The following is a 27,740-nucleotide window of genomic DNA, read 5'->3' as shown; positions in this document are numbered from 1 at the left end:
GGAACAGAAGCGAGACTGTTTTAGGAGCGAGACAGTTACAGGAGCAAGAAAGGAACAGGGGCGAGACCGTTTCAGGAGAAGGACAGGAACAGGAGGGAGAAAGGAACAGGAGCGAGACAGTTTCAGGAGAAGGACAGGAACAGGAGAAAGACAGGAACAGGAGCGGGACAGGAACAGGAGCGAGACAGGAACAGGAGCCAGACAGTTTTAGGAGCAAGACAGGAACAGGAGCGAGAAAGGAGCAGGAGCGAGACAGTTTCAGGAGAAGGACAGGAACAGGAGAAAGACAGGAACAGGAGAAAGACAGGAACAGGAGAAAGACAGGAACAGGAGCGGGACAGGAACAGGAGCGAGACAGAAACAGGAGCGAGACAGGAATAGGTGCAGGCCAGGGACAGGAGCAGGACAGGAACAGGAGCGAGACAGGAACAGGAGCGAGACAGGAACAGGAGCAGGACAGGAACAGGAGCGAGACAGGAACAGGAGCAGGATAGGAAGAGGAGCGGGACACGAACAGGAGCAGGACAGGAAAAGGAGCGAGGCAGGAACAGGAGCAAGACAGGGACAGGAGCAGGACAGGGCCAGGTGCAGGACAGGAACAGGAGCAGGAACAGGATCAGGGCAGGAACAGGAGCAGGGCAGGAACAGGAGCGAGACAGTAACAGGAGAAAGACAGGAACAGGAGCGAGACAGGAACAGGAGCGAGACAGGAACAGGAGCGAGACAGGAAGCGGCGCAGGACAGGAACAGGAGCAGGACTGGAACAGGAGCGAGACAGGAACAGGAGCAGGACAGGAACAGGAGCAGGACAGGAACGGGAGAAAGACAGGAACAGGAGCAGGACAGGAACAGGAGCAGGTCAGGAACAGGAGCAAGATAGGAACAGGAGCGAGACAGGAACAGGAGCGAGATAGGAACAGGAGCGAGATAGGAATAGGAGCAGGACAGGAACGGGAGCAAGACAGGAACAGGAGCGAGACAGGAACAGGAGCAGGACAGGAACAGGAGCGAAACAGGAACAGGAGCAGGATAGGAAGAGGAGCGGGACACGAACAGGAGCAGGACAGGAAAAGGAGCGAGGCAGGAACAGGAGCAAGACAGGGACAGGAGCAGGACAGGGCCAGGTGCAGGACAGGAACAGGAGCAGGAACAGGATCAGGGCAGGAACAGGAGCAGGGCAGGAACAGGAGCGAGACAGTAACAGGAGAAAGACAGGAACAGGAGCGAGACAGGAACAGGAGCGAGACAGGAACAGGAGCGAGACAGGAAGCGGCGCAGGACAGGAACAGGAGCAGGACAGGAACAGGAGCAGGACAGGAACGGGAGAAAGACAGGAACAGGAGCAGGACAGGAACAGGAGCAGGTCAGGAACAGGAGCAAGATAGGAACAGGAGCGAGACAGGAACAGGAGCGAGATAGGAACAGGAGCGAGATAGGAATAGGAGCAGGACAGGAACGGGAGCAAGACAGGAACAGGAGCGAGACAGGAACAGGAGCAGGACAGGAACAGGAGCGAAACAGGAACAGGAGCAGGATAGGAAGAGGAGCGGGACACGAACAGGAGCAGGACAGGAAAAGGAGCGAGGCAGGAACAGGAGCAAGACAGGGACAAGAGCAGGACAGGGCAAGGTGCAGGACAGGAACAGGAGCAGGAACAGGATCAGGGCAGGAACAGGAGCAGGGCAGGAACAGGAGCAGGGCAGGAACAGGAGCGAGACAGTAACAGGAGAAAGACAGGAACAGGAGCGAGACAGGAACAGGAGCAGGAGTGGAACAGGAGCGAGACAGGAACAGGAGCGAGTCAGGAACAGGAGCGAGACAGGAACAGGAGCAAGATAGGAACAGTAGCAGGACAGGAACGGGAGCGAGACAGGAACAGGAGCAGGATAGGAACAAGAGCAGGATAGGAACAGGAACAATACAGGGACAGGAGCAAAACAGGAACAGGAACAAGACAGGATCAGGAGCGAGACAGGAACAGGGGCGAGACAGGAACAGGAGCGAGACCGGAACAGGAGCAAGACAGGATCAGGAGCGAGATAGGAACAAGAGCAGGACAGGAACAGGAGCAGGACAGGAACAGGAGCGAGACAGGAACAGGAGCGAGACAGGAACAGGAGCGAGACAAGAACAGGAGCAGGACAGGAACAGGAGCGAGACAGGAACAGGAGCGAGACAGGAACAGGAGCGAGACAAGAACAGGAGCAGGACAGGAACAGGAGCAAGACAGGAACAGGAGCAAGACAGGGACAGGAGCAGGACAGGAACAGGAGCAGGACAGGAACAAGAGCAGGAGAGGAAAAGGAGCAGGATAGGAAGAGGAGCAGGACACGAACAGGAGCAGGACAGGAACAGGAGCGGGACAGGAACAGGAGCAAGACAGGGACAGGAGCAGAACAGGACCAGGTGCAGGACAGGAACAGGAGCAGGAACAGGAACAGGAGCAGGAACAGGATCAGGGCAGGAACAAGAGCAGGGCAGGAACAGGAGCGAGACAGGAACAGGAGCAAGACAGGAACAGAAGCAAGACAGTAACAGGAGCGACACAGGAAAAGGAGCAAGACAGGAACAGGAGCAGGACGGGAACAGAAGCGAGACTGTTTTAGGAGCGAGACAGTTACAGGAGCAAGAAAGGAACAGGGGCGAGACCGTTTCAGGAGAAGGACAGGAACAGGAGGGAGAAAGGAACAGGAGCGAGACAGTTTCAGGAGAAGGACAGGAACAGGAGAAAGACAGGAACAGGAGCGGGACAGGAACAGGAGCGAGACAGGAACAGGAGCCAGACAGTTTTAGGAGCAAGACAGGAACAGGAGCGAGAAAGGAGCAGGAGCGAGACAGTTTCAGGAGAAGGACAGGAACAGGAGAAAGACAGGAACAGGAGAAAGACAGGAACAGGAGAAAGACAGGAACAGGAGCGGGACAGGAACAGGAGCGAGACAGAAACAGGAGCGAGACAGGAATAGGTGCAGGCCAGGAACAGGAGCAGGACAGGAACAGGAGCGAGACAGGAACAGGAGCGAGACAGGAACAGGAGCAGGACAGGAACAGGAGCGAGACAGGAACAGGAGCAGGATAGGAAGAGGAGCGGGACACGAACAGGAGCAGGACAGGAAAAGGAGCGAGGCAGGAACAGGAGCAAGACAGGGACAGGAGCAGGACAGGGCCAGGTGCAGGACAGGAACAGGAGCAGGAACAGGATCAGGGCAGGAACAGGAGCAGGGCAGGAACAGGAGCGAGACAGTAACAGGAGAAAGACAGGAACAGGAGCGAGACAGGAACAGGAGCGAGACAGGAACAGGAGCGAGACAGGAAGCGGCGCAGGACAGGAACAGGAGCAGGACTAGAACAGGAGCGAGACAGGAACAGGAGCAGGACAGGAACAGGAGCAGGACAGGAACGGGAGAAAGACAGGAACAGGAGCAGGACAGGAACAGGAGCAGGTCAGGAACAGGAGCAAGATAGGAACAGGAGCGAGACAGGAACAGGAGCGAGATAGGAACAGGAGCGAGATAGGAATAGGAGCAGGACAGGAACGGGAGCAAGACAGGAACAGGAGCGAGACAGGAACAGGAGCAGGACAGGAACAGGAGCGAAACAGGAACAGGAGCAGGATAGGAAGAGGAGCGGGACACGAACAGGAGCAGGACAGGAAAAGGAGCGAGGCAGGAACAGGAGCAAGACAGGAACAGGAGCGAGACAGGAACAGGAGCGAGACAGGAACAGGAGCAGGACAGGAACAGGAGCGAAACAGGAACAGGAGCAGGATAGGAAGAGGAGCGGGACACGAACAGGAGCAGGACAGGAAAAGGAGCGAGGCAGGAACAGGAGCAAGACAGGGACAAGAGCAGGACAGGGCAAGGTGCAGGAAAGGAACAGGAGCAGGAACAGGATCAGGGCAGGAACAGGAGCAGGGCAGGAACAGGAGCAGGGCAGGAACAGGAGCGAGACAGTAACAGGAGAAAGACAGGAACAGGAGCGAGACAGGAGCAGGAGTGGAACAGGAGCGAGACAGGAACAGGAGCGAGACAGGAACAGGAGCGAGACAGGAACAGGAGCAAGATAGGAACAGTAGCAGGACAGGAACGGGAGCGAGACAGGAACAGGAGCAGGATAGGAACAAGAGCAGGATAGGAACAGGAACAATACAGGGACAGGAGCAAAACAGGAACAGGAACAAGACAGGATCAGGAGCGAGACAGGAACAGGAGCGAGACAGGAACAGGAGCGAGACCGGAACAGGAGCAAGACAGGATCAGGAGCGAGATAGGAACAGGAGCAGGACAGGAACAGGAGCAGGACAGGAACAGGAGCAAGACAGGAACAGGAGCGAGACAGGAACAGGAGCGAGACAAGAACAGGAGCAGGACAGGAACAGGAGCAAGACAGGAACAGGAGCAAGACAGGGACAGGAGCAGGACAGGAACAGGAGCAGGACAGGAACAAGAGCAGGAGAGGAAAAGGAGCAGGATAGGAAGAGGAGCAGGATAGGAAGAGGAGCAGGACACGAACAGGAGCAGGACAGGAACAGGAGCAGGACAGGAACAGGAGCAGGACAGGAACAAGAGCAGGAGAGGAAAAGGAGCAGGATAGGAAGAGGAGCAGGACACGAACAGGAGCAGGACAGGAACAGGAGCGGGACAGGAACAGGAGCAAGACAGGGACAGGAGCAGAACAGGACCAGGTGCAGGACAGGAACAGGAGCAGGAACAGGATCAGGGCAGGAACAAGAGCAGGGCAGGAACAGGAGCTAGACAGGAACAGGAGCAAGACAGGAACAGAAGCAAGACAGTAACAGGAGCGACACAGGAAAAGGAGCAAGACAGGAACAGGAGCAGGACGGGAACAGAAGCGAGACTGTTTTAGGAGCGAGACAGTTACAGGAGCAAGAAAGGAACAGGGGCGAGACTGTTTCAGGAGAAGGACAGGAACAGGAGGGAGAAAGGAACAGGAGCGAGACAGTTTCAGGAGAAGGACAGGAACAGGAGAAAGACAGGAACAGGAGCGGGACAGGAACAGGAGCGAGACAGGAACAGGAGCCAGACAGTTTTAGGAGCAAGACAGGAACAGGAGCGAGAAAGGAGCAGGAGCGAGACAGTTTCAGGAGAAGGACAGGAACAGGAGAAAGACAGGAACAGGAGAAAGACAGGAACAGGAGAAAGACAGGAACAGGAGCGGGACAGGAACAGGAGCGAGACAGAAACAGGAGCGAGACAGGAATAGGTGCAGGCCAGGAACAGGAGCAGGACAGGAACAGGAGCGAGACAGGAACAGGAGCGAGACAGGAACAGGAGCAGGACAGGATCAGGAGGGAGAAAGGAACAGGAGCAGGATTGGAAGAGGAGCGGGACACGAACAGGAGCAGGACAGGAAAAGGAGCGAGGCAGGAACAGGAGCAAGACAGGGACAGGAGCAGGACAGGGCCAGGTGCAGGACAGGAACAGGAGCAGGAACAGGATCAGGGCAGGAACAGGAGCAGGGCAGGAACAGGAGCGAGACAGTAACAGGAGAAAGACAGGAACAGGAGCGAGACAGGAACAGGAGCGAGACAGGAACAGGAGCGAGACAGGAACAGGAGCGAGACAGGAAGCCGCGCAGGGCAGGAACAGGAGCAGGACTGGAACAGGAGCGAGACAGGAACAGGAGCAGGACAGGAACAGGAGCAGGACAGGAACAGGAGAAAGACAGGAACAGGAGCAGGACAGGAACAGGAGCAGGTCAGGAACAGGAGCGAGATAGGAACAGGAGCAGGACAGGAACGGGAGCAAGAGAGGATCAGGAGCGAGATAGGAACAGGAGCAGGACAGGAACAGGAGCAGGACAGGAACAGGAGCAAGACAGGAACAGGAGCGAGACAGGAACAGGAGCGAGACAAGAACAGGAGCAGGACAGGAACAGGAGCAAGACAGGGACAGGAGCAAGACAGGAACAGGAGCAGGACAGGAACAGGAGCAGGACAGGAACAGGAGCAGGAGAGGAAAAGGAGCAGGATAGGAAGAGGAGCAGGTCACGAACAGGAGCAGGACAGGAACAGGAGCGGGACCGGAACAGGAGCAAGACAGGGACAGGAGCAGAACAGGACCAGTTGCAGGACAGGAACAGGAGCAGGAACAGGATCAGGGCAGGAACAAGAGCAGGGCAGGAACAGGAGCGAGACAGGAACAGGAGCAAGACAGGAACAGAAGAAAGACAGTAACAGGAGCGAAACAGGAACAGGAGCAAGACAGGAACAGGAGCAGGACGGGAACAGAAGCGAGACTGTTTTAGGAGCGAGACAGTTACAGGAGCGAGAAAGGAACAGGGGCGAGACAGTTTCAGGAGAAGGACAGGAACAGGTGCAAGAGAGGAACAGGAGCAAGACAGGAACAGGAGCGATACAGGAACAGGAGCAAGACAGGAACAAGAGCAAGACAGGGACAGGAGCGGGACAGGAACAGGAGCGAGACAGGAACAGGAGCGGAACAGGAACAGGAGCGGGACAGGAACAGGAGCGAGACAGGAACAGGAGCAAGACAGGAACAGGAGCGATATAGGAACAGGAGCTAGTCAGGATCAGGAGCAAGACAGGAACAGGAGCGAGACAGGAATAGGTGCAGGCCAGGAACAGGAGCAGGACAGGAACAGGAGCGAGACAGGAACAGGAGCGAGACAGGAACAGGAGCAGGACAGGAACAGGAGCGAGACAGGAACAGGAGCAGGATAGGAAGAGGAGCGGGACACGAACAGGAGCAGGACAGGAAAAGGAGCGAGGCAGGAACAGGAGCAAGACAGGGACAGGAGCAGGACAGGGCCAGGTGCAGGACAGGAACAGGAGCAGGAACAGGATCAGGGCAGGAACAGGAGCAGGGCAGGAACAGGAGCGAGACAGTAACAGAAGAAAGACAGGTACAGGAGCGAGACAGGAACAGGAGCGAGACAGGAACAGGAGCGAGACAGGAAGCGGCGCAGGGCAGGAACAGGAGCAGGACTGGAACAGGAGCGAGACAGGAACAGGAGCAGGACAGGAACAGGAGCAGGACAGGAACAGGAGAAAGACAGGAACAGGAGCAGGACAGGAACAGGAGCAGGTCAGGAACAGGAGCAAGACAGGAACAGGAGCGAGATAGGAACAGGAGCGAGATAGGAACAGGAGCAGGACAGGAACGGGAGCAAGACAGGAACAGGAGCGAGACAGGAACAGGAGCAGGATAGGAACAGCAGCAAGAGAGGAACAGCAGCGAGATAGGAACAGGAGCAGGACAGGAACAAGAGCAGGATAGGAACAGGAACAATACAGGGACAGGAGCAAAACAGGAACAGGAACGAGACAGGATCAGGAGCAAGACAGGAACAGGAGCGAGACAGGAACAGGAGCGAGACAGGAACAGGAGCAAGACAGGAACAGGAGCGAGACAGGAACAGGAGCGAGACAAGAACAGGAGCAGGACAGGAACAGGAGCAAGACAGGAACAGGAGCAAGACAGGGACAGGAGCAGGACAGGAACACGAGCAGGACAGGAACAAGAGCAGGAGAGGAAAAGGAGCAGGATAGGAAGAGGAGCAGGACAGGAACAGGAGCAAGACAGGAACAGGAGCGAGACAGGAACAGGAGCGAGACAAGAACAGGAGCAGGACAGGAACAGGAGCAAGACAGGAACAGGAGCAAGACAGGGACAGGAGCAGGACAGGAACAGGAGCAGGACAAGAACAAGAGCAGGAGAGGAAAAGGAGCAGGATAGGAAGAGCAGCAGGACACGAACAGGAGCAGGACAGGAACAGGAGCGGGACAGGAACAGGGCAGGAACAAGAGCAGGGCAGGAACAGGAGCGAGACAGGAACAGGAGCAAGACAGGAACAGAAGCAAGACAGTAACAGGAGCGACACAGGAAAAGGAGCAAGACAGGAACAGGAGCAGGACGGGAACAGAAGCGAGACTGTTTTAGGAGCGAGACAGTTACAGGAGCAAGAAAGGAACAGGGGCGAGACCGTTTCAGGAGAAGGACAGGAACAGGAGGGAGAAAGGAACAGGAGCGAGACAGTTTCAGGAGAAGGACAGGAACAGGAGAAAGACAGGAACAGGAGCGGGACAGGAACAGGAGCGAGACAGGAACAGGAGCCAGACAGTTTTAGGAGCAAGACAGGAACAGGAGCGAGAAAGGAGCAGGAGCGAGACAGTTTCAGGAGAAGGACAGGAACAGGAGAAAGACAGGAACAGGAGAAAGACAGGAACAGGAGAAAGACAGGAACAGGAGAAAGACAGGAACAGGAGCGGGACAGGAACAGGAGCGAGACAGAAACAGGAGCGAGACAGGAATAGGTGCAGGCCAGGAACAGGAGCAGGACAGGAACAGGAGCGAGACAGGAACAGGAGCGAGACAGGAACAGGAGCAGGACAGGAACAGGAGCGAGACAGGAACAGGAGCAGGATTGGAAGAGGAGCGGGACACGAACAGGAGCAGGACAGGAAAAGGAGCGAGGCAGGAACAGGAGCAAGACAGGGACAGGAGCAGGACAGGGCCAGGTGCAGGACAGGAACAGGAGCAGGAACAGGATCAGGGCAGGAACAGGAGCAGGGCAGGAACAGGAGCGAGACAGTAACAGGAGAAAGACAGGAACAGGAGCGAGACAGGAACAGGAGCGAGACAGGAACAGGAGCGAGACAGGAAGCGGCGCAGGGCAGGAACAGGAGCAGGACTGGAACAGGAGCGAGACAGGAACAGGAGCAGGACAGGAACAGGAGAAAGACAGGAACAGGAGCAGGACAGGAACAGGAGCAGGTCAGGAACAGGAGCAAGATAGGAACAGGAGCGAGACAGGAACAGGAGCGAGATAGGAACAGGAGCGAGATAGGAACAGGAGCAGGACAGGAACGGGAGCAAGACAGGAACAGGAGCGAGACAGGAACAGGAGCAGGATAGGAACAGCAGCAAGAGAGGAACAGCAGCGAGATAGGAACAGGAGCAGGACAGGAACAAGAGCAGGATAGGAACAGGAACAATACAGGGACAGGAGCAAAACAGGAACAGGAACGAGACAGGATCAGGAGCAAGACAGGAACAGGAGCGAGACAGGAACAGGAGCGAGACAGGAACAGGAGCGAGACAGGAACAGGAGCAAGACAGGAACAGGAGCAAGAGAGGAACAGGAACGAGATAGGAACAGGAGCAGGACAGGAACAAGAGCAGGATAGGAACAGGAGCAATACAGGGACAGGAGCAAAACAGGAACAGGAACAATACAGGATCAGGAACAAGACAGGATCAGGAGCGAAACAGGAACAGGAGCGAGACAGGAACAGGAGCGAGACAGGAACAGGAGCAAGACAGGAACAGGAGCGAGACAGGAACAGGAGCGAGACAGGAACAGGAGCTAGTCAGGATCAGGAGCTAGACAGGAACAGGAGCAGTACAGGAACAGGAGCGATACAGGAACAGGAGCGAGATAGGAACAGGAGCGAGATAGGAACAGGAGCAGGACAGGAACGGGAGCAAGACAGGAACAGGAGCGAGACAGGAACAGGAGCAGGATAGGAACAGCAGCAAGAGAGGAACAGCAGCGAGATAGGAACAGGAGCAGGACAGGAACAAGAGCAGGATAGGAACAGGAACAATACAGGGACAGGAGCAAAACAGGAACAGGAACGAGACAGGATCAGGAGCAAGACAGGAACAGGAGCGAGACAGGAACAGGAGCGAGACAGGAACAGGAGCAAGACAGGAACAGGAGCGAGACAGGAACAGGAGCAAGAGAGGAACAGGAACGAGATAGGAACAGGAGCAGGACAGGAACAAGAGCAGGATAGGAACAGGAGCAATACAGGGACAGGAGCAAAACAGGAACAGGAACAATACAGGATCAGGAACAAGACAGGATCAGGAGCGAGACAGGAACAGGAGCGAGACCGGAACAGGAGCGAGACCGGTACAGGTGCAAGACAGGATCAGGAGCGAGATAGGAACAGGAGCAGGACAGGAACAGGAGCAGGACAGGAACAGGAGCAAGACAGGAACAGGAGCGAGACAGGAACAGGAGCGAGACAAGAACAGGAGCAGGACAGGAACAGGAGCAAGACAGGGACAGGAGCAAGACAGGAACAGGAGCAGGACAGGAACAGGAGCAGGACAGGAACAGGAGCAGGAGAGGAAAAGGAGCAGGATAGGAAGAGGAGCAGGACACGAACAGGAGCAGGACAGGAACAGGAGCGGGACAGGAACAGGAGCAAGACAGGGACAGGAGCAGAACAGGACCAGGTGCAGGACAGGAACAGGAGCAGGAACAGGATCAGGGCAGGAACAAGAGCAGGGCAGGAACAGGAGCGAGACAGGAACAGGAGCAAGACAGGAACAGAAGAAAGACAGTAAGAGGAGCGAGACAGGAACAGGAGCAAGACAGGAACAGGAGCAGGACGGGAACAGAAGCGAGACTGTTTTAGGAGCGAGACAGTTACAGGAGCGAGAAAGGAACAGGGGCGAGACAGTTTCAGGAGAAGGACAGGAACAGGTGCAAGAGAGGAACAGGAGCAAGACAGGAACAGGAGCGATACAGGAACAGGAGCAAGACAGGAACAAGAGCAAGACAGGGACAGGAGCGGGACAGGAACAGGAGCGAGACAGGAACAGGAGCGGAACAGGAACAGGAGCGGGACAGGAACAGGAGCGAGACAGGAACAGGAGCAAGACAGGAACAGGAGCGATATAGGAACAGGAGCTAGTCAGGATCAGGAGCAAGACAGGAACAGGAGCGAGACAGGAACAGGAGCAGGTCAGGAACAGGAGCAAGACAGGAATAGGAGCTAGTCAGGATCAGGAGCAAGACAGGAACCGGAGCAAGGCAGGAACAGGAGCAGGACAGGAACAGGAGCGGGACAGGAACAGGAGCGAGACAGGAACATGAGCGGGACAGGAACACGAGCGAGACAGGAACAGGAGCAGGACAGGACCAGGAGCGGGACAGGAACAGGAGCGAGACAGGAACAGGAGCGGGACAGGAACAGGAGCTAGTCAGGATCAGGAGCAAGACAGGAACAGGAGCGAGACAGGAACAGGAGCGAGACAGGAACAGGAGCGAGACAGGAACAGGATTCAGTCAGGATCAGGAGCAAGTCAGGAACAGGAGCAAGACAGGAACAGGAGCGAGACAGGAACAGGAGCGAGACAGGAACAGGATCCAGTCAGGATCAGGAGCAAGACAGGAACAGGAGCGAGATAGGAACAGGAGCTAGTCAGGATCAGGAGCAAGACAGGAACAGGAGCGAGACAGGAACAGGAGCGATACAGAAACAGCAGCGGGACAGCAACAGGAGCGAGACAGGAACAGGAGCAGGACAGGACCAGGAGCGGGACAGGAACAGGAGCTAGTCAGGATCAGGAGCAAGACAGGAACAGGAGCGAGACAGGGACAGGAGCTAGTCAGGATCAGGAGCTAGACAGGAACAGGAGCGAGACAGGAACAGGAGCAAGACAGGAACAGGAGCGAGACAGGAACAGGAGCTAGTCAGGATCAGGAGCAAGACAGGAACAGGAGCGAGACAGGAACAGGAGCAAGACAGGGACAGGAGCGGGACAGGAACAGGAGCGAGACAGGAACAGGAGCAAGACAGGAACAGGACCGAGATAGGACCAGGAGCGAGACAGGAACAGGAGCGGGACAGGAACAGGAGCAGGACAGGACCTGGAGCGGGACAGGAACAGGAGCTAGTCAGGATCAGGAGCAAGACAGGAACAGGAGCGAGACAGGAACAGGAGCGAGACAGGGACAGGAGCTAGTCAGGATCAGGAGCAAGACAGGAACAGGAGCGAGACAGGAACAGGAGCGAGACAGGAACAGGAGCTAGTCAGGATCAGGAGCTAGATAGGAACAGGAGCAGTACAGGAACAGGAGCGAGATAGGAACAGGAGCAGGACAGGAACGGGAGCAAGACAGGAACAGGAGCGAGACAGGAACAGGAGCAGGATAGGAACAGCAGCAAGAGAGGAACAGCAGCGAGATAGGAACAGGAGCAGGACAGGAACAAGAGCAGGATAGGAACAGGAACAATACAGGGACAGGAGCAAAACAGGAACAGGAACGAGACAGGATCAGGAGCAAGACAGGAACAGGAGCGAGACAGGAACAGGAGCGAGACAGGAACAGGAGCGAGACAGGAACAGGAGCAAGACAGGAACAGGAGCAAGAGAGGAACAGGAACGAGATAGGAACAGGAGCAGGACAGGAACAAGAGCAGGATAGGAACAGGAGCAATACAGGGACAGGAGCAAAACAGGAACAGGAACAATACAGGATCAGGAACAAGACAGGATCAGGAGCGAAACAGGAACAGTAGCGAGACAGGAACAGGAGCGAGACAGGAACAGGAGCTAGTCAGGATCAGGAGCAAGACAGGAACAGGAGCGAGACAGGAACAGGAGCAGGTCAGGAACAGGAGCAAGACAGGAATAGGAGCTAGTCAGGATCAGGAGCAAGACAGGAACCGGAGCAAGGCAGGAACAGGAGCAGGACAGGAACAGGAGCGGGACAGGAACAGGAGCGAGACAGGAACATGAGCGGGACAGGAACACGAGCGAGACAGGAACAGGAGCAGGACAGGACCAGGAGCGGGACAGGAACAGGAGCGAGACAGGAACAGGAGCGGGACAGGAACAGGAGCTAGTCAGGATCAGGAGCAAGACAGGAACAGGAGCGAGACAGGAACAGGAGCGAGACAGGAACAGGAGCGAGACAGGAACAGGATTCAGTCAGGATCAGGAGCAAGTCAGGAACAGGAGCAAGACAGGAACAGGAGCGAGACAGGAACAGGAGCGAGACAGGAACAGGATCCAGTCAGGATCAGGAGCAAGACAGGAACAGGAGCGAGATAGGAACAGGAGCTAGTCAGGATCAGGAGCAAGACAGGAACAGGAGCGAGACAGGAACAGGAGCGATACAGAAACAGCAGCGGGACAGCAACAGGAGCGAGACAGGAACAGGAGCAGGACAGGACCAGGAGCGGGACAGGAACAGGAGCTAGTCAGGATCAGGAGCAAGACAGGAACAGGAGCGAGACAGGGACAGGAGCTAGTCAGGATCAGGAGCTAGACAGGAACAGGAGCGAGACAGGAACAGGAGCAAGACAGGAACAGGAGCGAGACAGGAACAGGAGCTAGTCAGGATCAGGAGCAAGACAGGAACAGGAGCGAGACAGGAACAGGAGCAAGACAGGGACAGGAGCGGGACAGGAACAGGAGCGAGACAGGAACAGGAGCAAGACAGGAACAGGACCGAGATAGGACCAGGAGCGAGACAGGAACAGGAGCGGGACAGGAACAGGAGCAGGACAGGACCTGGAGCGGGACAGGAACAGGAGCTAGTCAGGATCAGGAGCAAGACAGGAACAGGAGCGAGACAGGAACAGGAGCGAGACAGGGACAGGAGCTAGTCAGGATCAGGAGCAAGACAGGAACAGGAGCGAGACAGGAACAGGAGCGAGACAGGAACAGGAGCTAGTCAGGATCAGGAGCTAGATAGGAACAGGAGCAGTACAGGAACAGGAGCGAGATAGGAACAGGAGCAGGACAGGAACGGGAGCAAGACAGGAACAGGAGCGAGACAGGAACAGGAGCAGGATAGGAACAGCAGCAAGAGAGGAACAGCAGCGAGATAGGAACAGGAGCAGGACAGGAACAAGAGCAGGATAGGAACAGGAACAATACAGGGACAGGAGCAAAACAGGAACAGGAACGAGACAGGATCAGGAGCAAGACAGGAACAGGAGCGAGACAGGAACAGGAGCGAGACAGGAACAGGAGCGAGACAGGAACAGGAGCAAGACAGGAACAGGAGCAAGAGAGGAACAGGAACGAGATAGGAACAGGAGCAGGACAGGAACAAGAGCAGGATAGGAACAGGAGCAATACAGGGACAGGAGCAAAACAGGAACAGGAACAATACAGGATCAGGAACAAGACAGGATCAGGAGCGAAACAGGAACAGGAGCGAGACAGGAACAGGAGCGAGACAGGAACAGGAGCAAGACAGGAACAGGAGCGAGACAGGAACAGGAGCGAGACAGGAACAGGAGCTAGTCAGGATCAGGAGCTAGACAGGAACAGGAGCAGTACCGGAACAGGAGCGATACAGGAACAGGAGCGAGATAGGAACAGGAGCGAGATAGGAACAGGAGCAGGACAGGAACGGGAGCAAGACAGGAACAGGAGCGAGACAGGAACAGGAGCAGGATAGGAACAGCAGCAAGAGAGGAACAGCAGCGAGATAGGAACAGGAGCAGGACAGGAACAAGAGCAGGATAGGAACAGGAACAATACAGGGACAGGAGCAAAACAGGAACAGGAACGAGACAGGATCAGGAGCAAGACAGGAACAGGAGCGAGACAGGAACAGGAGCGAGACAGGAACAGGAGCAAGACAGGAACAGGAGCGAGACAGGAACAGGAGCAAGAGAGGAACAGGAACGAGATAGGAACAGGAGAAGGACAGGAACAAGAGCAGGATAGGAACAGGAGCAATACAGGGACAGGAGCAAAACAGGAACAGGAACAATACAGGATCAGGAACAAGACAGGATCAGGAGCGAGACAGGAACAGGAGCGAGACCGGAACAGGAGCGAGACCGGTACAGGTGCAAGACAGGATCAGGAGCGAGATAGGAACAGGAGCAGGACAGGAACAGGAGCAGGACAGGAACAGGAGCAAGACAGGAACAGGAGCGAGACAGGAACAGGAGCGAGACAAGAACAGGAGCAGGACAGGAACAGGAGCAAGACAGGGACAGGAGCAAGACAGGAACAGGAGCAGGACAGGAACAGGAGCAGGACAGGAACAGGAGCAGGAGAGGAAAAGGAGCAGGATAGGAAGAGGAGCAGGACACGAACAGGAGCAGGACAGGAACAGGAGCGGGACAGGAACAGGAGCAAGACAGGGACAGGAGCAGAACAGGACCAGGTGCAGGACAGGAACAGGAGCAGGAACAGGATCAGGGCAGGAACAAGAGCAGGGCAGGAACAGGAGCGAGACAGGAACAGGAGCGAGACAGGAACAGGAGCAAGACAGGAACAGGACCGAGATAGGACCAGGAGCGAGACAGGAACAGGAGCGGGACAGGAACAGGAGCAGGACAGGACCTGGAGCGGGACAGGAACAGGAGCTAGTCAGGATCAGGAGCAAGACAGGAACAGGAGCGAGACAGGAACAGGAGCGAGACAGGAACAGGAGCGAGACAGGAACAGGATTCAGTCAGGATCAGGAGCAAGTCAGGAACAGGAGCAAGACAGGAACAGGAGCGAGACAGGAACAGGAGCGAGACAGGAACAGGATCCAGTCAGGATCAGGAGCAAGACAGGAACAGGAGCGAGATAGGAACAGGAGCTAGTCAGGATCAGGAGCAAGACAGGAACAGGAGCAAGACAGGAACAGGAGCGAGACAGGAACAGCAGCGGGACAGCAACAGGAGCGAGACAGGAACAGGAGCAGGACAGGACCAGGAGCGGGACAGGAACAGGAGCTAGTCAGGATCAGGAGCAAGACAGGAACAGGAGCGAGACAGGAACAGGAGCGAGACAGGGACAAGAGCTAGTCAGGATCAGGAGCAAGACAGGAACAGGAGCGAGACAGGAACAGGAGCGAGACAGGAACAGGATCCAGTCAGGATCAGGAGCAAGACAGAAACAGGAGCAGTACAGCAACAGGGGCGATACAGGAACATGAGTGGGACAGGAACAGGAGCGAGACAGGCATAGGAGCTAGTGAGGATCAGGAGCAAGACAGGAACTGGAGCAAGACAGGAACAGGAGCGAGACAGGAACAGGAGCTAGTCAGGATCAGGAGCAAGACAGGAACAGGAGCAAGACAGGAACAGGAGCGAGTCAGCATCAGGAGCTAGACAGGATCAGGAGCGAGACAGGAAAAGGAGCTAGTCAGCATCAGGAGCTAGACAGGATCAGGAGCGAGACAGGAACAGGAGCGAGACAGGAACAGGAGCTAGACAGGAACAAGAGTGAGACAGGAACAGGAGCGAGACAGGAACAGAAGCGAGAAAGGAACAGGAACAAGACAGAAACAGGAGCAAGACAGGAACAGGAGCAAGACAGGAACAAGAGCAAGACAGGAACAGGAGTGATACAGGAACAGGAGCGAGACAGGAACAGGAGCGAGAGAGGAACAGGAGCAAGACAGGAACAGGAGCAAGACAGGAACAAGAGCAAGACAGGAACAGGAGCAAGACAGGAACAGGAGCAAGACAGGAACAGGAGCAGGACAGGGACAGGAGCGAGACAGGAACAGGAGCGAGACAGAAACAGGAGCAAGACAGGAACAGGAGCGAGACAGGAACAGGAACAATACAGGAACAGGAGCAAGACAGGAACAGGAGCAGGACAGGGACAGTAGCGAGACAGGAACAGGAGCGAGACAGGAACAGGAACTAGACAGGAACAGGAGTGAGACAGGAACTGGAGCCAGACAGGAACTGGAGCGAGACAGGAACAGGAGGAAGACAGGAACAGGGGCAAGACAGGAACAGAAGCGAGAAAGGAACAGGAACAAGACAGGAACAGGAGCAAGACAGGAACAAGAGCAAGGCAGGAACAGGAGTGAGACAGGAACAGGAGCAAGACAGGAACAGGAGTGATACAGGAACAGGAGCGAGTCAGGAACAGGAGCGAGAGAGGAACAGGAGCAAGACAGGAACAGGAGCAGGACAGGAACAGGAGTGAGACCGGAATTGGAGCCGGACAGGAACTGGAGCAAGACGGGAACTAGAGCCGGACAGGAACAGGAGTGAGACAGGAAGAGGAGCAGGACAGGAACAGGAGCAGGAACAGGATCAGGGAAAGCACAGGAGCAGGACAGGAACAGGAGCGAGACAGGAACAGGAGAAGGACAGGACCAGGAGCAAGACAGGAACAGGAGCGAGATAGGAATAGGAGCTAGTCAGGATCAGGAGCAAGACAGGAACAGGAGCAAGACAGGAACAGGAGCGAGGCAGGAACAGGTGCTAGTCAGGATCAGGAGCAAGACAGGAACAGGAGCGAGACAGGAACAGGAGCTAGTCAGCATCAGGAGCAAGACAGGAACAGGAGCGAGACAGGAACAGGAGCAAGACAGGAACTAGAGCAAGACAGGAACAAGAGCAAGACAGGAACAGGAGCGAGACAGGAACAGGAGCGAGACAGGAACAGGAGCGAGACCGGGACAGGAACAAGACAGGAACAGGAGCAGGACAGGAACAAGAGCAAGACAGGAACAAGAGCAAGACAGGAACAGGAGCGAGATAGGAACAGGAGCGAGACAGGAACAGGAGCGAGACAGGAACAGGAGCGAGACCGGGACAGGAACAAGACAGGAACAGGAGCGAGACAGGAACAGGAGCGAGACAGGAACAGGAGCGAGACCGGGACAGGAACAAGACAGGAACAGGAGAAGGACAGGAACAAGAGCAAGACAGGAACAAGAGCAAGACAGGAACAAGAGCAAGACACTAACAGAAGCGAGACAGGAACAGGAACAAGACAGGAACAGGAGCAAGACAGGAACAAGAGCAAGACAGGAACAGGAGTGAGACAGGAACAGGAGCAAGACAGGAACAGGAGTGATATAGGAACAGGAGCGAGACAGGAACAGGAGCGAGAGAGGAACAAGAGCAAGATAGGAACAGGAGTGAGACAGGAACAGGAGCAAGACAGGAACAGGAGCGAGACAGGAACAGGAGCGAGACAGGAACAGGAGCAAGACAGGAACAGGAGCAATACAGGAACAGGAGCAGGACAGGAACAGGAGCAGGACAGGAACAGGAGCAAGATGGGAACAGGAGCGAGACAGGAACAGGAGCAAGATAGGAACAGGAGCTAGTCAGGATCAGGAGCAAGACAGGAACAGGAGCATGACAGGAACAGGAGCAAGACAGGAACAAGAGCAAGACAGGAACAGGAGTGAGACAGGAACAGGAGCAAGACAGGAACAGGAGTGAGACAGGAACAGGAGCAAGACAGGAACTGGAGCCAGACAGGAACTGGAGCGAGACAGGAACAGGAGCGAGACAGGAACAGGAGCGGGACAGGGACAGGAGCAAGACAGGAACAGAAGTGAGATAGGAACTGGAGCCAGACAGGAACTGGAGCGAGACAGGAACAGGAGCAAGACAGGAACAGGAGCAAGACAGGAACAGGAGCGAGATAGGAACAGGAGCGAGATAGGAACAAGAGCGAGACAGGAACAGGAGCGAGATAGGAACAGGAGCAAGACAGGAACAGGAGTGAGACCGGAACTGGAGCCGGACAGGAACTGGAGCAAGACGGGAACTGGAGCAAGGCGGGAACTGGAGCGAGATAGGAACAGGAGCGAGATAGGAACAAGAGCAAGACAGGAACAGGAGCGAGATAGGAACAGGAACAAGACAGGAACAGGAGTGAGACCGGAACTGGAGCCGGACAGGAACTGGAGCAAGACGGGAACTGGAGCAAGGCGGGAACTGGAGCCGGACTGGAACAGGAGTGAGACAGGAACAGGAGCAGGACAGGAACAGGAGCAGGAACAGGATCAGGGCAGGAACAGGAGCAGGACAGGAACAGGGGCAGGCCAGGAACAGGAGCAGGACAGGAACGGGAGCAGGCCAGGAACAGGAGCAGGACAGAAACAGGAGCAGGCCAGGAACAGGAGCTGGACAGAAACAGGAGCAGGCCAGGAACAGGAGCAGGACAGGAACAGGAGCTAGATAGGAATAGGAGCCAGACAGGAACTGGAGCGAGACAGGTACAGGAGCGAGAAAGGAAAAGGAGCAGGACAGGAACAGGAGGACAGGAACAGGAGCAGGACAGGGACAGGAGCGAGACAGGAACAGGAGCAAGACAGGAACAGGAGCTAGTCAGGATCAGGAGCAAGACAGGAACAGGAGCGAGACAGGAACAAGAGCAAGACAGGAACAGGAGTGAGACAGGAACAGAAGCAAGACAGGAACAGGAGTGATACAAGAACAGGAGCGAGACAGGAACAGGAGCGAGAGAGGAACAGGAGCAAGACAGTAACAGGTGCAGGACAGGAACAGGAGCAGGAACAGGATCAGGGCAGGAACAGGAGCAGGGCAGGAACAGGAGCAGGGCAGGAACAGGAGCAGGGCAGGAACAGGAGCAAGACTGGATCAGGAGCGTGACAAGAACAGGAGCGAGACAGGAACAGGAGCAAGACAGGAACAGGAGCAAGACCGGAACAGGAGCAGGTCAGGAACAGGTGCAGGACAGGAACAGGAGCAGGATAGGAACAGGAGCAGGACACGAACAGGAGCAGGACAGGAACAGGAGCGAGGCAGGAACAGGAGCAAGACAGATATAGGAGCAGGACAGGAACAGGAGCAGGAGTAATGAAAGAAAATTGCCTTTAATCTTTCAATAAATGCGCTGAATTTCAGATGATCAATCATGTTAAACAAATGAAATTTAGTGTATTAGAATACTAAGACTGAACACATTCAAACCTTTTTAACAAAGTGATACTTGGCCGACTTATCATTCAATTAAGTCAACCCTCAGGATAGCCTGAGCATTTATTGAAACAGCTATGTTCCACAATCCTGTTACGAATGCTTGGCTGAGCCCCAGCCCACTAATGAATTCAGATTAGTGGATTTGTTTACACACCTGTGAAGCCAATTTTTAATTTTGGCTATTTTTAATTCATACATGAGATGCGGGTGTTGCTGGCTAGACCAACATTTAGTTTCCACTCCGAGTAGCCTTGAGAATTATTTTGTCCTGGATGATGTCAAACCTTTTGAATGCTGTTCGAGCTGCATTTAACCAGGCAAGTGAAGAGTATTCCCATCATACCCCTGACTTTTGTATTGTAGATGGTGGACAGGTATTGATGAGTTAGGAAGTGAGTTACCTACTATAAAATCCCTTGCCTCTGCCCTGAATAACAGTTCCATGAGCTTGTAATGAAGTTATTTTTTTTCTTAGAAATGGTTTTTAAATACTTGTGTGTCTGTTTTGAGAGTATTTGATTGGACTGAGAATTAAAGCTTCTTTGTAGCAGTATGAATTAGACAGGCATAGAGTCTCAGAGTCAGACAACTTAGAAACAAGCCCTTTGGCCCACCATGCCTATGCCAACCAACAGATGCCAACTAGATGAATCCCATTTACCTGCACTTGATCCATAGCCTACAATGTCCTGGCATTTTAAGTGCTCATCCAGATAATGTTTAAAATTGTAAACATTCCCACCTCAGGCAGCAAGTTTCACATTTCTACCAGTCTCTTGATGAAAAAAAAAATTGATGTCTTCTAAACCGCTTACTCCTCACCTTAAACACATGCCCTCTGGTCTTCACATCTGCCATATGGAAAAGATTCTCACGACCTACTCTGTCTCTGTCTTTCATTGCTTTGTATACCTCAATCAGATTCCACCCCCCAGCCTCCTCTGCTCCAACCTAACCAGTGTCTCCACATAACTGAGACTTTCCACCCCAGACAACAACCTGGTGAATCCCGTCTGCACCATCTCCAGTACATTCAAATCCTTCCAATAGTGTGGTGACTGGAACTGAAAACGGTTTCCCTTTGGGGCCTACCCAAAGTTTTATAAAGTTATAACAAGCTCCTATATTCTATGTCCCCAGCTAATGAAGTCAAGCTACCCATATGCCTTCTTCATCACCTTGTCTACCTGACCTAACACCTTCAGGGATCTGTAGACCTATGCACCAAGGTGCCTTTGTCCCTCAGCACTCCTTAGGATCCTACCATTTATTGTGTAAATGCTTCACTTATTAGATATCCCAAAATGCATCACCTCTCACTTACCCAAATTAAATTCTATTTGTCATTGCTCTGCCCAATTTACCAACTGACCAATAGTGCACTACCCTCATTAATATCTTTAGTCAGGCAGGATCACCCTCTATCACCCTGAAGAAGGACTAATGCCCGAAACGTCGATTCTCCTGTTCCCTAGATGCTGCCTGACCTGCTGCGCTTTTCCAGCAACACATTTCCATCTCTGATCTCCAGCATCTGCAGACCTCACTTTCTCCACCCTCTATTAAATCCATGCTGCCTATCCTTAATCAACCTCTTCCTTTCCAAGTCTTGATTAATCCTTTCCCTTAGAATTTTTCCAATAATTTCCTTCCCACCTCATCAGACCAACTGGTCAGCAATTACCTGGCCTATCCCTGATGCCCTTCTTGAAACAGAGGAACGACATTAATTATCTTCCAGCCATCGGGCACTTCACCTGTGGCCAGGGAAGTATGAGGTATCTCTGCCAGGGCCCCAGCAATTTCCTCACTTGCCTCCCATAGCAGCCTGAAATATATCCCATCAAGGCCTGGGGATTTATGCTCCTTTATGCCCACTAAAATATCTAATATCTCCTCTTTATTCATCTTAACATGTTCTACAACATCCCAACTGAAATCCCCAGATGCAATGTCTTTCTCCTCTGTATGTGGAGGTGCCAGTTATTGACTGGGGTGGACAAGATCAGAAGTCACACGATGCCAGGCTATAGTCCAACAGGTTTAGCTGAAATCACAAGCTTTTGGAGCATTGCTCCTTCATCATGCCGGTGAAGGAGCAGCGCTCTGAGAGCTTGTGATTTCAAATAAACCTGTTGAACTATAGCCTGGCATCATGTGACTTTTGACATTTCTCCTCTGTGAATACAGATGAGAAGTATTCATTTCAGTCCTCACCCATGTCCACTGGCTCCACACACAAGTTGCCCCTTTGGTCTCTAGTAGGCCCTTTCCTTCCCTGGTGATCCTCATTCCTACTGTACCTATAAAATGGCTCGGCGTTTTCTTTAATCCTTTCTGCCCAAGATATTTCATGGCTCCTCTCTCCCCCCAGTTTCTCTTTTAAGCACACCCTACACTATCTATACTTTTGAAGGGCCTCTCCTGTTTTAATGCGCTATACCTAACATATGCTTCCTTTTTCTTTATCAAACTCTCAATATCCCTTGACACCCAGGATTCCCTAGATTTGCTGCCCTTCACTCTTTGAGGAAGATACTGGCCTTGAATTTTCATTATGCTACATTTAAAAAACTCTCACTTTCCAAATAGACTTACATGCGAGTAGCTGCTCCTGGTCTGTATCTGCCAGATCCTGTCCAATGATATTGAAATTGGCTTTCCCCAATTTACTCACTTAACATCTGCATTGTCCTTCCCCTTTCCATAAGGACTGAAACGGACAGTGTTATGGTCAATATTCCCAAAATGCTCATCCGCTGACACTTTAACTACTTCAATTGATGCATTTCATTGACAGCTTTATGAAGTGCTGGGAGAATTGTTTCCATGAAGTAGTTTTTGAATCAACATTTTCATTGTTGGATGAACATTTCAGGGAAGTGTCAGAAGTGTTATAGGGTTTGGTGAATGCTGGAAGAATGTGGATAGAGGGTCATGAATAGATATGGATGTATGTTAGGATATGGGGAGATCGAAGGGGAATGAGATGTGTGGAATGGTAATGGGCGGTATAAAGGTTGTACAGGATGCATAGAAGGGGCAAGAGGGATATACATATATTGACTATACCAGAAATGTTGAGAACTTGGTCGATATCTAATGAAGGTGGCCATTGTAAGATGCCAGACTCAGTATCCACCTGTTTACAATGTCACCTCAGGTCTGCTTCAAATGGAGGTAGGCCAGTTTCCAAACTATGCATGCTGCTTTGAGAGAAATAGAGGCAGGTTTATGGAAAATTTTCAACTCCTATTTGCTACCTCAAAGATGCAAATCTGAGCTGTTAACTTTGTTTCTGTCTCCATTGTTGCTGCCAGACCTGTTGAGTATTTTCAACATTTTGGTTTTAATTTCAGACTTCCATCACCCTCAATATTTTGCTTTCGTATCATTAGTTCTCTGCTGCTGTTTCATGTGAGCATACAATTTAGACCATTCCATCCATCAAGCCAGCTCTGCTGTTCAATAAGATCACAGCTGATTTGATTGTAATCTTAAATCCACATTCCCACTTACCCCTGATAACCTTTCACTCCCTTGCTTCACAAGAATCAAACTACTTCTGTCTTTAAAATACTCAAGGGCTCTACTTGAATAGACACTGCCACCTTTTCAGGGAGAGAGTTCCAAAGACTTATTGTCTTCTGAAAGAAAATATTTTGCCTAATTTCTGTTTTAGATGGGATGACATTGTTTTTTAAACTGCCATCAGTTGGGGAAGGGTAATTAGCCAGAACCCATGAGGGACCATATTTAACATTTCAGTTAAAGACAGACAATGATTCTCTCACTTGAAGGGGATTATTTTATGCCAAGTAATGGGCAAGCTGGCCTCCGTGATCTACTGCTACACAAGAAATGAATCAATGGCATGCACATCATCCTGCAACACACTATTGCTATGTACCTGACTGAGCTAACCCTACATCTGCAATAATTAATACAACTGATGAATAGCTGAGAACCAGTTGTTTCCTGTGAGAATCACTTCGTTCCCTCCGTCTTTTCTCCCAGCCACATTTTTAAAGATTAGGCCATGGACTTCCTTTGGATTGCTCCAGCCATGTGGTTTGCAATTTTCTTCTGTAGTTAGGCTAGTCAATTCGGAGACTTTCACTCCCATCTTAGATATTGGAAGGATTTACAGTCTGTAATCAACCTGTTTGGCCCAGTTATGAACACAATTTCTTTGGCTAAGATATCCTGGTATACATTGTAAACCTGAAGCTTCCAATCCAAAGTTAAGGATGCTACTGCTACATCACAGGACCACATCCAATTTGAGTACAAAGCCATTAACCCAATTTTATGTTTACTAATAAGCTCAATACTCAGAACAGTAGAGACCAAGCTTTCACTCCTCACCTCAGCAATTCCTCATTCCTTCTCTCATCTGTTGAGGTCCTCATATATGAATCAGTCAAGGCATCCAATAATAGTTGAACAGCAGTTTTAACCAGGCGACAGACCAGCTCCTGGAACAGGTAGTCCACGAGCTTCAGGAACTTGAAGAACAGTGTAAGGAGTGGTCTGGACTCTATAATTTCAGTCAATACAGGCCTTTCAATGGAATCACCGGGGTCTGCTCGGAATACATTCCCAAATCCTTCCATTTTGGCTTTCTGCAGAGGAAGAATTAGTAAGAAGTACAAAGAATACATATTAAAATTGCCTTTCCATTCATTTTTGGGGGAAATATGCCTTATTTTTCAAACTGAAGAAAGAAAAACCCCTTTGGATCTCTCATATAGTCATCTGAAGTTATTTAAATGTTTTGTTCTTTTCAAAAGAAACATTCATTTGAGAAAGAAAAAAGCCCATGTACTCCTAAAGTGCCATGATTGACAGGTTATCTAGTAGTGAAATAAAGGCTACCTGTTTGTTTCAGCTCCCCTGAGTCCATTATCAATGTTTAGTTGAGTTTCAAAAGATAGAAGCTCGAAGAACAACAGATCATATATGAACACATGATTAAGGAACAGGAGTTGGCTATTTAACTCCTAGAATTGCCCCGTCAGTCAATAAAATCCTATTTGATATGATTGTACCCTGAAATCTGCATTACCATCTGGTCTAAGGCCTCAGGATACAGGGTTGACCTTGAAGACTGTGATGTGAAGAAAGTTTTTGCACCCTGAGGAATTGACCCTGTGGAATTCTCTACCACCACCAGTGGAGGACAAGTCGCTGAATGTATTTAAGGAAGAAATATATTTCGAGATTTCTATGTCAAAGGATATCGGGGAAGCACACGGTAGAGGATTAGTCATGTTCATGTTGAATGATGGAATGGGTTCAATAGGCCAAATGGCATATCCTTGCTCCTATTTCCGTGCATTTACGTAACAAAGTGTTTGCTGAATTACCTATTAGATTTAGTCATAGAATTATAGAGATGTACAGTACAGATATAGATCCTTCGGTTCAACTTTTCCATGCCAACCAGATTTCCTAAATTAACCCAGTCTCAATTTCCAGCACTTGGCCCATTAAAAAAAAACTAAAATATTCCCAATGACTTCTGTTTTTGAACTATTTGATTAGGGAAGGGGTACAAACCAAAGAGAGCAAATTGAGCCCCAGCAAGTTCTGATTGAATGATAGAACAAACTGGAGGGACTAGGTGGCTTGTTCCTATGCTTTTTTTTATTGAGACTAACTCGCTGTGAATAAGCTGCCAGAGCCACGATCGATTGCAACCTCCTTACTGGGCCTCTGGAGCTGTTCACTGCCTTTAGTGTTCGTATTGCTCAGCTTCCCCAAAGGGACTTACAATTACTTGCAGTTTACAATTGAAGGCAGGGCTAGAGGTGATTAAAAGCTGCGCAATTACCTCCAGACAGGCCTCTTTGACGGATTGAATGATTTTGTATCTGAGTTCACAAAGCTTCTTCAGCGCATAGTTACACTGTTCAGATTGGATTTCAGCAAACTCCTCACATGAATAGGTATTCGTTCCATCCAACTGAAAGTGAAAAACATAAAATTGATGATAAAAATTCCATGGAATCATGTCAGACAGAGGTCACTCTCTCACATATTAGATACAGCTTGGAGAACAGATTGTTCGCTATAATCCTTCAACTTTCTCCAGCATCCAAAACACATCCACTTCTAAGAAAGTCTTCCCAATTCACTCAGCACTGGGTCCTCAGATTTCTATTAATCCAGCTCTCTACCTCCATGTATGTTTCTGTACCACTCGATTTGCTGCTGGACCCTCACCTCCAACTTTGACATTCTAGTCTCCATTAAAACAATTACTGTCTCTCAGTTTTGTCATACCCAGTACAGTGCCTGCCTCCACTGGCTGAAGTTTAAGGGACACAGACCTGAACAAAGTGGCAGACAATGGTATGGTTATTTCCTGCTGCATTAGGATAGATCACATAAAGCTTGATCAGGCCCTGTTCCCATTTCAGAATGGTGCTCACCACTCCACAATCAGCCTGGATGTAAAGTGTACCCTTGGCAAGATTCTCCCATGGCAGGCTGCCTTCTTAATCCTCTCCACTATCACCTCCAAGAACAAATGTGAGGAGTTTATGGTTCTTTTTCTTAGCAAGATTGAGACAATCCAATCACTTCCATTCCTCCCCCGAGTCCACAATCATCCCCTAAAGTTTCTAGGCCTGAACTTCATCCCTCTATAAGCTTGTCTAGCCCATTGTTGCTGATCCTTTCTTCCCTACTTCTAATAGACTACTGACTACTTCCTGGTTCTCATGCTAATTGACAATCGTCCTATCCTCATATTCTGTCCCTTTCTCCTTCAAATCTGCCATCATCACCTCTCAAATAAACTGACTCCTGATCCCACCATCCTTGCAAACTACTGGCCTGTCTCCAATGTCCCTTTTCTCACCAAAGTCAAAAAATGTGCTGTCCCTTCCTATCTTTTCATTGAATTATAGTTTCCTTACAGTGTGGAATCAGACTACTTGGCCCATCAAGTTCACACTGACCCTTTGAAGAGTATCTCTCCTATACCAACTTCACTACGCTATCCCTGTAATCCTGCAATTCCCGTGGCTAACCACCCTAACCTGCACATCTTTGGATTTTGGGAGGAAACCTAAAGGAAACCAATGCAGACATGGGGAGAGTGTACAAACTCCACACAGACAGTTGCCTGAGGCTGGAATTGAATCCAGGTCCCTGGTGCTGTGAAGTAGCAGTGCTAGCCACTGAGCCACTGCACCGCCACTTCCAGGTTTAAATCCCTCCAATCAGGTTTTTATCCACATTACCATATGGAGCTAGCCCTTACCGAGGTCACAAAGAGCATTTGTCCTTTGAAACTTTGACACAGTTCATTGCACAATTCTCCAACGTTTCTCTACTGTCACCCAGCTGGGTGGGACAGCACCCACCTGGTTCTAAATATTCATGTGCAGTCAGAGAATGGCTGTTCATAGACTCTCTCCCTGATGTTGAACATGACCTCGGTTGGCCTACAGCCCCCTCCTATTGTATGCTGCTGGTCAGTGGAGTCACCCAAAAAGCATGGCAGTTTTCACATGTATGCAGCATCTAGGCTGACCTCACCACATTCTCTCTTGACCCCTCTACTACCCTAAATGGATGGACTGCTTATTGCAACAATTACAATACAAGCAGAAAGTTACTCCACTTAAATATTTTTAGTTAAAAATCACACAACACCAGGTTTTAGTCCAACAGGTTTATTTGGAAGCACTAGCTTTTGGAGTGCTGCTCCTTCATTGGGTGGTTGTACCCCAGTCCAACACCAGCACCTCCAAATCACTTAAATATATAGAAAACTGAAGCCACTGTTTTCGTTTCTCAATATAAACTCCGCATTTTAGAGACTGACACCATTCCTCTCTCTGACAATGAACTGTCTCAGGCTGAACCAGACAATTTACGACATCAGTGTCATGCTTGAACCTTGTTAAAAATCACACAACACCAGGTTATAGTCCAACAGGTTTAATTGGAAACACTAGCTTTTGGAGCACCGCTCCTTCATCAGGTGTTTGTGCTTGAACCTGAGATACATTTTCAAGAGAGATACCTCTGTTACATGCCCAAGTACTTGCCTCATTTTTTCCTCTGCTGAAACATGCCTCATGCCTTGGCTACCTCTAGACTTGACTAATCCAATGAAGTCCTGGTCAACCTCCCACATTCTAGAGTCCAGAAACCTGAAGTTACCCAAGTTTTCTTGTGTTTTAACTAACACCTTGCTAATACAAGCCACTTAGCAAAGGACTTATGGGTGAACAAGACAAGGATACAGGGAACAGAATCTTGGATGAACTTGAGGTCA

At 51.5% G+C, this 27,740-nt stretch overlaps 1 protein-coding gene across 1 annotated transcript in view; it reads right to left on the bottom strand.

The window, feature by feature from the left end:
• LOC122540190 (dynein axonemal heavy chain 6-like) overlaps nt 1-27,740 on the bottom strand; it is a 1,075,999-nt gene that overhangs the window by 1,027,489 nt on the left and 20,770 nt on the right. The window contains exons 4-5 of the mRNA XM_087984706.1: nt 25,281-25,412; nt 23,813-24,069 (exon numbers count right to left, since the gene is read on the bottom strand). Of these exons, the coding sequence (XP_087840832.1) occupies nt 23,813-24,069; nt 25,281-25,412 (389 nt within the window). The remainder of the gene's footprint in view (nt 1-23,812; nt 24,070-25,280; nt 25,413-27,740) is intronic.

This window comes from Chiloscyllium plagiosum, unplaced genomic scaffold (assembly GCF_037043375.1).
Source record: "Chiloscyllium plagiosum isolate Xiang-an unplaced genomic scaffold, Cpla_swu_hap1 HiC_scaffold_3, whole genome shotgun sequence".
Taxonomy (NCBI): Eukaryota; Metazoa; Chordata; class Chondrichthyes; order Orectolobiformes; family Hemiscylliidae; genus Chiloscyllium; species Chiloscyllium plagiosum.
The sequence above is the reverse complement of the archived record's forward strand: the minus strand, read 5'-3'. Positions and strand labels throughout refer to the sequence as shown.